The 11548-nt window shown below is 39.8% G+C and overlaps 1 protein-coding gene across 1 annotated transcript; it reads right to left on the bottom strand.

The window, feature by feature from the left end:
* Positions 1-1210: 1210 nt before the first annotated feature.
* LOC139896543 (AAA-ATPase At3g50940-like) lies at positions 1211-11279 on the bottom strand. The gene is made up of 2 exons (XM_071879193.1): positions 10188-11279; positions 1211-1740 (listed from the first exon to the last, which is right to left on the bottom strand). Exons 1-2 carry the CDS (start codon positions 11166-11168, stop codon positions 1285-1287), a joined length of 1437 nt encoding a protein of 478 aa, XP_071735294.1. The 5' UTR covers positions 11169-11279; the 3' UTR covers positions 1211-1284.
* Between the last annotated feature and the right edge of the window lie 269 nt (positions 11280-11548).

Genomic DNA, 11548 nt, shown 5'->3' with positions numbered 1-11548 from the left:
GGACTAGGATTCCTTATACGTATTGGATCCTTTTTTCTTTTTGCACTATAAATAATAGATTGTAACTGTACCTATGAGAACGAATTTTATCAATAAAATTCTTTAGTTGGTCATGGACTAAAGCAATCATACCGATTGCATATAACCACGTTAATTTGCTTGTGTCGGATTACTTTTTCGCATTGACTTTTGTTTATTGTTTGTGGGTCAGTATCTTTCTGGAATCACTTGCGTTGTTTGGGTCATAAAAACCTAACAATGACAATATTGATATCTATGTTGATATTGTTTGTGTTGTGATGTTTATAAGAAGAATGTCTACGCTCATTGCTCGGCTACATGTTGGTGCAACGAGTGCCCCGTGGTTAGCTTGTCGAGGTCGCTTGTTGAGGTCGAAAGTTATACAGACGTGGATTGTGATGTTGTTCCTCAGTTTGATCCATTATCCTCTTCGATTGTGTCGGCTCGAGGTTTCAATGCTTCTTCGGTCGCGGTGCTAACATGGTGGGGAATAAGGGAATGTTTTCATCGGTTGGAGGTGTTATGAATTTTCATTCTTATCTCATTCAAGTGAATTGGTTTGTTTTGTTCACGTTGAAATTACAACCAGGTATGAAGAGCTAGAAGGCTACTCTAGCCGCGGATAGGAATTTCTTAATTGGGCTTGACAGCGTGGGCGGTTTATCGATTTTTGCTCCTTGTTCGTCTCTACAGCTGGTTGTTGGTATTGTTGATGTTTTTATGGAGTATTCGTTTCGTTTTGTTCACCTTCTTGTTCAGTTTTGCTTGGTGTCTTTAAAATTCATGATTTTTTGGAGGTAACAACCTAACTTTAAAAAAATATATCTACGAAAAAAACTCTCAAATTTTATTCGGGCCTTTTCATTTCGATCGGCACTAGTTGCTTGTGAAATAATAGTCCGACCATAACATAGATTGACGTTATTACATTTCATTTTGCTTTAAACGAATTTATTGATTACAGTGTGAACGAATGATAATGATGGTATTAGATATCTGTAAGATGTGACACGTGCAAGATGAAACTTTTGGAATAATATATATTTTTTTTTTTTTTTTTTTTTTCTTCTAGTAATGTAGCTCGTGTATCGTATGTATTGTATATAGGGTGGTTTAACCCCCAAACGTTGTACTCATATTCGTGAATCAATCCATATTTGCTTTTCAAAAAAAATAATATATTTTTTTCTTAAAACAAATAAAGCTAAACAACAATATTTTTCTTATAATATTAACCGACCAATACAAAACACTTCATCGCTCTCATATTTGTCCGTTGCTTTCTTTTTCACCTTTTTTCCTAATCTTTTCCTCCTCAATTTCAATCCTTTTCTTATTCATTTCCACTTTTGCAATTTCCTCTTCATTTTCCACCTTCTTCACATCGAAAAACTTTACAAGACCTTCGAGAACGATATCCGGATCATCATCTTTAAGTAGTTGCTCCGCTACTTCAGCCGGAGTAACATTTATCTTAACTATCAAATCCTCAATTTGGTCGTAAAGATCATGTTGGGTGATTCCAAGATAGTTGGATGCCAAAAGGCGAAAGCCGCAAGGTGTGCAATACGACATGTGAATGTGAACGTCCATACGCCCTGGACGAAGAAGTGCAGGATCAAGTTTGTCTTTGTGATTTGTCGTGAATATGATGATCCTTTCATCACCACAACTTGACCATAACCCGTCCACGAAATTGAGAAAACCCGACAAAGTTACCTATAAAATAAACTAAAAATTAGTAGTCATAATATAAAGTGTATTTACAAGTTACAATAATTGCTTATTTCGCATAATGAATGGAAGTGAAAAGAATATAAAACAAATTCCATTTTCATTCTTTAAAGAAAAAATTACGCTGATAGTACCTGTGATTTTTTCAGTTTTTCAACACAGCACATAAACTTTATTTTTTACTTCGTTGGTACCTCAGTTTTGTTGGAATAGCGTGGTTAGTACCCAAGTTAAACAGCCTTCAAAATTTAACCATTAACCTCTCACATGTGCTATGCATGTGAGGGCAAATTAGTCCCTTTACAATATTTTATGTTTTTTTTCACAGCTTTTTGTTCTCAAATTTAAACTGCTTGTTAGGGTTTATAAAGAACAATTGGCAAACTTTGCACCAAGAAAAATTAATCGTAAGACTTTACAGTGGGTACCGATATCTGATTCTATATGTACATAGATGTACCTCAATGTCTACAAATGCAACCGAAGTCCCATATGTACACTGCATCTTTAATTTTATTTTTAAATATCCATGGCATCTGTAATTCACATTGATGGTAACTAATAAATAGTTGTGTCAAGCTACCTCCATATATATCAATATATCCAAAAACAAAAAAATATATATATAAAAAAAGGATAATATATATCAAGTCAGGAACCTTGAAAACACTTGAGTTACAATATTAGTTGTTACTTATTCATGTTTATGTGCATTTTAATTACAATATTAGTGTACGAGTAATAGTAGCATCTCACCATGTAACATCCCAAACCAATACGCGACAAAAACCATTGTAAATTTTAGCTAAAAAAAATTTTTGCTGGCAGACTGTTTGCGCGCCGCGCGCCGCGCAAAAGCTGGCTGTTGCCGGTTGCCTTTAATGCGAAAAAGATGAGCGACTTCCCGACACATTTAGCCAAAACGCTTTTAACCGTACATTAATATATGTAAAACTAGCACATAACTAAGGTTTGAGCGAGTTTTACAAAGTGGGGCCCACACGTGCCCAAATTGCCACTAAGTGTAAGAATACAAGTTTAATACAAATTAGAGTTTCGACCACAAAAGTTTAATTGCCAAACGACACAACGAGCATGGTGTTTGGGGTTAAACTACCCAAGTCTCGGTCAAACTCCAAGCCAAAACCAAAAGTGCTTCCTAATCATCGAAGCGGGAAACTCAATCCAAGGTAATGCCCTTACCCTTATCCACACACGAACCTATAAAAAGGTAAACAACGAGAGGGTAAGCAAAGCTTAGTGAGCAAAATAATTATACATATACATATATAATCTACCTACTTGCATCACTTACACAACATCATACTCGGTTTAACATTTCGACAATCATACAACAATATTATGCATATACCATAAACCGCAAATCCACGAGTAGCTAATAATACAATAGCATACGATTCATAATTAAATACATTCAATACATAATTCACGCAACCTTGGTTAACCAATTCGAACAAGGGAAACGGTACTTACAAGACTGTTGGAGTTCATAACATCCACTAGTGTTACTTACACACCGCGTAATCACTAATCCCCCGGGTGATGTCTTGAACACCGCGACTAACTCACCCTTACGACAATGTGGCGTCTTAAACACCGCGACGAATCCACACTTCATTCAATACAATGAGTGGTGTCTTAAACACCGCGACAATTCCACTCCCATGACAATGTGGTGTCTTAAACACCGCGACAATACCACATGTCAATTAAACAATGAGTAGTGTCTTAAACACCGCGACAATACCACTCGTCAAACATACTATGAGTAGTGTCTTAAACACCGCGACAATACTACTTGTTACCTAGAATGTGGTGTCTTAAACACCGCGACAATTCCACATTCGTACACACAAATAAATACATTATATACGTACACGCATAATTATTCCACTCACCTTAGCACCAAGATGATGATTATGCACTTCCGAACTTCAAAGCAACGTACCTAATACATAGGTACACATTCAATTACGCAACTAGTGGAATTAACCACAATACTTACACTTAAGCATTTAAGGACCCAATATGCATTAAATAGCTCGACTATACCGAAACCGCCCATAAATGGCCAAGACTCAACTTTAATCACTAAAACTAGCGAATTATAGTCTACTAACTTCAACTAGAATAAACTTAGGGTATTTCATACCCGTTTCATCCCTTTCGGTCAACCTTGACTCATTTGACCCATTTTCAAGTCTTTCATCATTCATAAGAGTGCTAATGACTAGCAACTCAATTCAACACTTACAAAACCTCAAACACATGAATGAACTCTAGGTTAACACCCTTTGGGTCATCTTTCACCAATTTACCCCAACTAGGTCAACATTAATCATCTTGACCCATTTTAACACTTAACCCTAAAATCGGGTCATCTTTCGCCAAAAACCCTAACATTAACCAAGTTAGGTCCTAAAACAACTTTTAACGCTAGGTTTGTGCATTAATCACAAGCATTACTATCCTAGGTCCATTTTGACCCATTTGACCAATTTAAAGTCAATACACCCATTTGGGTCATCCACACCCAATTAACACCCATTTACTTATATAAATGTGTGCTAGTAATTAACTAACCTATTAGGGTTCATAAACATCAATTAGTACTATGAAACCCTAGGTTAGTTACCATTTAGTCTTCATGACACAATTTACCCAAGAACACCCCAAAATCACTAATAAATGGGTTTGATGTTCATCCTTTACTCCAAACCCTAACCCTTAAACAATTTACAACAAGGAATTAGGTTTAGAACTTACCGCCACAATCACCACGTAGCTAGTGACTAGATGAACAACTTTAGAACTCGCAATTCGACCCGAAATCGCCTCCTTCTTCCTTGATTCAAGCTTTCTCTCACTAAGTATCTCTCTCTCTCTCTAAAGTTTAGGTGGAAGGAGATAAGGTTGGTGGTAATGAAGCTATAACACTCCACAAACTGATCTTATGGCCTTTAGTTCGGATTCCATGTGATTTTACCAAAATGCCCATGCCATAAATTAAATAAAAAGAGGTGAGCTGTCAGCTCGATTTCGCGCGGCGCGCGAGTGGGTCGCGCGGCGCGCACCCGCCCAGATCAGCTTCTTTCCTCGTTTTAAATTATGTAACGAAACCCCAGCATCCGAAACACTTATAATTACATGTTCACAATAAAATACACGGGTCTTACAACTCTCCCCCACTTAGAATCGATCACGTCCTCGTGATCCACGTCACTTAACCACCCGGAACCACACTCTATGGTATTCAACAACGTTACGATCCGATTTCCATCACAATACGTATTAACCCACCGATTGACCCAAAAACTAAATACTCATTTGCATGCGTTTCGAAACGTGCAATACACACAACCTCCGAAGTCTATAACGATAATTCAGAATATGCGAGAACGCCACGTACCCTTTCCACTCTTCTATGCAATCCTCCCTTAAGAGTCAACACTAAAATTGATTCGTCACTCGCGATTTATTAAAATCCCTTTCTTCAGGAAAAACTCAACCGACCTCGTACCGAGATACCAATGCCAAAAACAACCGAACTCAACCCAAGGTCAACGACCCAAACGAATGAAGACCGGACAAAAGAAAATCCTTACGGATAACACTTATTAATCAACATTCTTAGTAGCGCGCAACCACGACTAGTACACATCTATCGTAAAATCGTAAGCAAGCGACCAAAAAAACGTTAATGTCGAAAACTACTATTACTTACCACCACGTGCACAAAACGGCTAAGTGTACAATTTACACGGGCAATTAACATCATAAACCTACGAGTAACGGTTCTTCCCGAAAACCGCTCACCACCAATCACAACCAAGAGTGGTTAACGAAGAGCTAATCCTTCCGGATATCACTCAACACCTATTACTAGTCAGACGCGGTCAACCTAGAGATAACCCCAAATAAACATCTACATGTAACCACCTCGTAGTACACAATAATGGCCATTGTGTAACTATCACTCAAAGTATACGATAATGAGGTATCGTGCCCTTTCATAAAGTCCCATCATGCTATTCCCAAAAGTAACCAAACGGCTAACCCAATCGAGCCAAGAACCACCCATATTGCGCATAGGCACAACAATAATCCCCTAGAAGAGAATCCGGTACGCACCTCCCTTAACCGAGGGACCTTACCTTACTCGTCGAATACGTCAATTATCTCCCAATGAGATTTACCACATTACCACCTTGGTGATAATTTAAACCCAAAACCATAAGCACAATTTATTCCAAATTGTACTTTTACCACCGTCGATCAATGTAGGTTTCAACACTAGCTTTGTATCCATAAAAGCGTCACCCAAAGTAACAATACAATAGAACACCTTCGTGCGAGGGTACAACTCCCCCACTTAGGACTCCGTTCCGTAACCACATCGTTGAATAATAGCATCCCGTGGGAGTTCCACTTATCCACATACACAATCGGTGTCCTCATTGGTCATAGTCCTTGAATTCTCGCGAATTCGTCCTCAACAATAATCCCGACGATAAACACATACCCACTCTCACAGAAAGAGTGACCACTAACCTAACAACTAATTCGCCAGAACGCATTATCGAAATTCCTATAAGAGAGACAAGGTTCACCCGTCTTGCATCTCTTAATACGCACGTCACCAAAACCTTGCTCCAACCCTGAGCATACGAAGGAATCTAACCTAAACTTAAACACTTTAAACGAAGAGTTTACCACGATTTACACAACCTTGCACTTGCAAAAATCCCATTGCTATAGCTCATCAAATTTCCACCTGGTCACTCATGTACTTAAGGGTTTCTCCCCGGTACCCTAAGTACAATGTGACCGCACACCATTGGAGTCGGACACCACGCTAGTACGTATGGAAGAGGCACCTAACGTCGCGTCCCGAAGACTCCATTACCAACGTTTATCTAGATCAAACACTTGGTCTTAATGGTTCAATCCACCCGACGAACCTCATGGCTCATCAATTTCCACACGAAAACGAGCACGCTCTAACATCCAAAACCAAAGCCCGTCCCCATGGCTTGGTAGAAAACATTTCCCAAACAGTAAGGAATGCTTGGTTGCACCAAGTCTTACACCCTGCAGTCGACAACCCCAACTCCAACGTAGGGTAATTCCATTAGGAACGCTACCCGTAACAATACCATGTATTTACACTAATGCATTCGCCCCTAGGTTGCACCCTTGTGAGTCGACGACTCGGGCGCCGACCTAGTGTACCATCATAGAAATTCCTAACCCCGCACCCATAAGGATACAAATGGGATATATGCTCACTCGAGACAAATTTAGGCCTCGAAACGAAATTTAAATCTCTAAATTCACAATCGGATCCATCGGCGCACCACAAGTAATAATAAAGCACATTTGTATCGAGAATGAGTACCTGAAGTAGCATTATTGGACTTCTGTGCTTCACCATCCATCGAGTACTCGCGCTCCAACCTCTTAACCCGCTCAGCAAACGATTCAGAGCATTCCGACTTTCGGTGTCCCTCCTTTTGGCAAATAAAACACTTGATCGTGCTCGAAGCCATATTTGCACAATCACGTGCCATATAACCTCGTTGTAGATGATCATAACTCGTAGGCGCGAAATTCCCCAACTTACAATCCCCTTTAGCAATCAATTTAGGACACCTTGACTTTTGGTGCCCTTCCTTCCAACAGTAAAAACATACCTTCTTGCCCGACAGGCACTCGCGAGCCTTATGTCCCCTTTGCCCACATTTGTAACACTTTAGCCCATCGGGGCCCGACGCTCCCTTCTCCATGCTACTAGCCGCCTCAATTACACTTCTACTTTGATTAATAAACAACTCGGGACACTCCGACCTTCGGTGTCCCTTCCTTCGACACTTGAAACATATGTCGTTTTTAGGAGGTGCATTCGTGCAATCACGCGACAAGTGACCCTTTTCAGCACAATTATAACATGTAGGTACATGGCCTCCCTTACACCTCTTCTTCACGTTTTCGACGCCTTCAGGCGCACTTCTTGTCCTCTTACCAGGAGCACATGACTCCAACCTTGCAAGTACATTCTCATCACCACCACCTCGAGGTTTAGAAAACCTCTTCTCAAACTCTTCCCTTATAACCTTAGTCACTTGGTCTCGGACCATTTCGGTTACTCGTCCTTCGATTGACTCCTTGACTACTTGACCAACTCCGTTGGCAAAACCCGAGACGCATTGTTCAATCGCGGCTTCAACCATTACCGCTAACTCGTCCTTCCTTTCATGAGTAGGCCCTTCCGTTCCGTATTCATCTTCCGTCTTCATTCTTAAGAAATGAAATAGGTTAACCAATGGAACGAAAAGACATAACACGTATGTATATACATATACATATACCACACTACCCCATCTTGCTCGACAATCGTCGTACATTGCTTGTTTGACACGATTTGCACCCGTAGTAATGGTAGCTAGTCATTACTACGCGAGCACGTCGCATTATCTTGCTAGTACAACGTCCATCTCGCTTGATGATTGCTACACAACATGAGCAAATAACACATGATTAGTTCACATGAACCTATGTACTAACCAAGTCCCGGTCCGACCCAAAGTCCTACAAGTCCCGCACAATGCACACACAAAAGTCTAAGTCTAGGCGCCTATCTCAAGTCACCTAAATCCCTTAGACCATGCTCTGATACCACTTGTAACATCCCAAACCAATACGCGACAAAAACCATTGTAAATTTTAGCTAAAAAAAAATTTTGCTGGCAGACTGTTTGCGCGCCGCGTGCCCCGGCTTGCGCGCCGCGCAAAAGCTGGCTGTTGCCGGTTGCCTTTAATGCGAAAAAGATGAGCGACTTCCCGACACATTTAGCCAAAACGCTTTTAACCGTACATTAATATATGTAAAACTAGCACATAACTAAGGTTTGAGCGAGTTTTACAAAGTGGGGCCCACACGTGCCCAAATTGCCACTAAGTGTAAGAATACAAGTTTAATACAAATTAGAGTTTCGACCACAAAAGTTTAATTGCCAAACGACACAACGAGCATGGTGTTTGGGGTTAAACTACCCAAGTCTCGGTCAAACTCCAAGCCAAAACCAAAAGTGCTTCCTAATCATCGAAGCGGGAAACTCAATCCAAGGTAATGCCCTTACCCTTATCCACACACGAACCTATAAAAAGGTAAACAACGAGAGGGTAAGCAAAGCTTAGTGAGCAAAATAATTATACATATACATATATAATCTACCTACTTGCATCACTTACACAACATCATACTCGGTTTAACATTTCGACAATCATACAACAATATTATGCATATACCATAAACCGCAAATCCACGAGTAGCTAATAATACAATAGCATACGATTCATAATTAAATACATTCAATACATAATTCACGCAACCTTGGTTAACCAATTCGAACAAGGGAAACGGTACTTACAAGACCGTTGGAGTTCACTAATAAATGGGTTTGATGTTCATCCTTTACTCCAAACCCTAACCCTTAAACAATTTACAACAAGGAATTAGGTTTAGAACTTACCGCCACAATCACCACGTAGCTAGTGACTAGATGAACAACTTTAGAACTCGCAATTCGACCCGAAATCGCCTCCTTCTTCCTTGATTCAAGCTTTCTCTCACTAAGTATCTCTCTCTCTCTCTAAAGTTTAGGTGGAAGGAGATAAGGTTGGTGGTAATGAAGCTATAACACTCCACAAACTGATCTTATGGCCTTTAGTTCGGATTCCATGTGATTTTACCAAAATGCCCATGCCATAAATTAAATAAAAAGAGGTGAGCTGTCAGCTCGATTTCGCGCGGCGCGCGAGTGGGTCGCGCGGCGCGCACCCGCCCAGATCAGCTTCTTTCCTCGTTTTAAATTATGTAACGAAACCCCACCATCCGAAACACTTATAATTACATGTTCACAATAAAATACACGGGTCTTACACACCAGGATCAGGAACACTCCTTAAAATTGCACGAGATGCTTTTGCCCTTTTGTTAGATCCATGTCTTTCATCATCTAGTTTGTACATATACCAAGTTTAAATTTAAATTTATATTATAATATATATGTTCATCAAAAGGTAGATGGTATATGGCTTTAACATTAAAGAAGAAAAATATACCTGATCTTGAGCAGTTTTAATTTGAGAACAAAAAGATGTGAGAAAAGAAACATAAAATATTGTAAACGGACCAATTTGCCCTCACATGCATGGCACATGTGAGAGGTTAATGGTTAAATTTTGGCAATTGTTTAACTTGGGTACTAACCACGCTAGTCCATCAAAACTGAGGTACCAACGAAGCAAAAAATAAAGTTTAGGTGCTGTGTTGAAAAACTAAACAAACCACAGGTACTATCGGCGTAATTTTTTCTTCTTTAAAAATGAAAAATAAAAAGACGACTTACTCTCTTCAGTGGCTTGTTCTTCTGGGAATCATCTTTTTTCTTCATCATTTGAGCTGCCTCTACAGCCACTCGATCATGCAACTCCTCAGAGCAATCGATGCCCTCCACCACCAATATCGACCGATTCGCAGTTGCAACCAACAACGTCCTTAGCTCCGAGTTCGACTTAACATCAGTCAACTCCAAATCATAAATATCAAAATTCAAGTAATTCGCCATAGCAGCAATCAAGCTTGATTTCCCTGTCCCAGGTGGACCGTACAATAAATAACCTCTCTTCCACGCCTTTCCTACTTTCCTATAATACTCTCTCCTTTCAACAAACCTATCCAAATCCTTCATCACTTTCTCCTTAATACCCGTATCCATTGCCAGCGTGGCAAAGTTAGCTGGATGGTCAAGATTCACGGATGTCCACGTGGACCGCTTGGAAGAATACAAATTAGACATATTGACCGTGAATAATTTCAGATTTTTCTTTTCTCGTTTTATTTTCTCCACGTGTTTAATTATATGAGGCAAGTAGTCATTCAACACCATATCTTTATGGTCCCCATGAAACGTGAGTTCGAGTGACCGGAGATCGGACCGTACGGAATAATTTCCGTCACCGTCATTGCTATATTCTCTAACAGGCGTCTTCTTAGAAACCGTTGACCAGTAGAGTTTGACTCCGTTAAAAGTATCAATGAACTCCTCGTTGGTTTCCATTTCAATTGCGACGTCTTTCTGGTGGGGGATTTTGGAGACTTTTAGACGGTGGATATCGGGCGTGATTCGAGCGGAAAGGTAGAGTTGTGCGGCGTTGTAGATTTCGTTATCGTTGAAGCCTTCGGACTCGTAGAAGACCATGGTTAAGTGAGTGGAGAATTTGTTGATGAAACTACGAAGATTGAGGTAAAGGTAGTCTTGAAATTCAGGTGGTAAGTAATCACGGGCTACACTGCGTATAACCATGGTTGCGGCTGCAATGGAGCCCATGGTGGAGATGATGGTTTTGGCTGTTGGGAATTTGGATTTGGATTTAGTAGATGAAGATGAAGATATGTTTGAAGTGAATTATGTGGAGTGTTGTACAGTAGGATTGATTTTGAAATTATGTGATTTTGATGCTTATAATAGTGGGGAGAGTGGTTGGTACACTACGCCTAATTTGTCGTATTAACGATTCAAACGACATTTGTTATGGTCAACCAAAATAATTACACCAGTCAAGTAGCCAACCACTGATTCACGTACACTTTATGTTTGACCAAAACCTCACTTTTATCTCTCTCTCTATTCTCTATGCAAACATATACTAAATCATTTTTTTTTAAGGATCACGATATTTCCAAATTCATTTTTGATACTTAAGTTTA

Source organism: Rutidosis leptorrhynchoides, chromosome 3 (assembly GCF_046630445.1).
Source record: "Rutidosis leptorrhynchoides isolate AG116_Rl617_1_P2 chromosome 3, CSIRO_AGI_Rlap_v1, whole genome shotgun sequence".
In the NCBI taxonomy this organism is placed as follows: Eukaryota; Viridiplantae; Streptophyta; class Magnoliopsida; order Asterales; family Asteraceae; genus Rutidosis; species Rutidosis leptorrhynchoides.
Note: the sequence above shows the minus strand (reverse complement) of the source record. Positions and strands in the feature narration are given on the sequence as shown.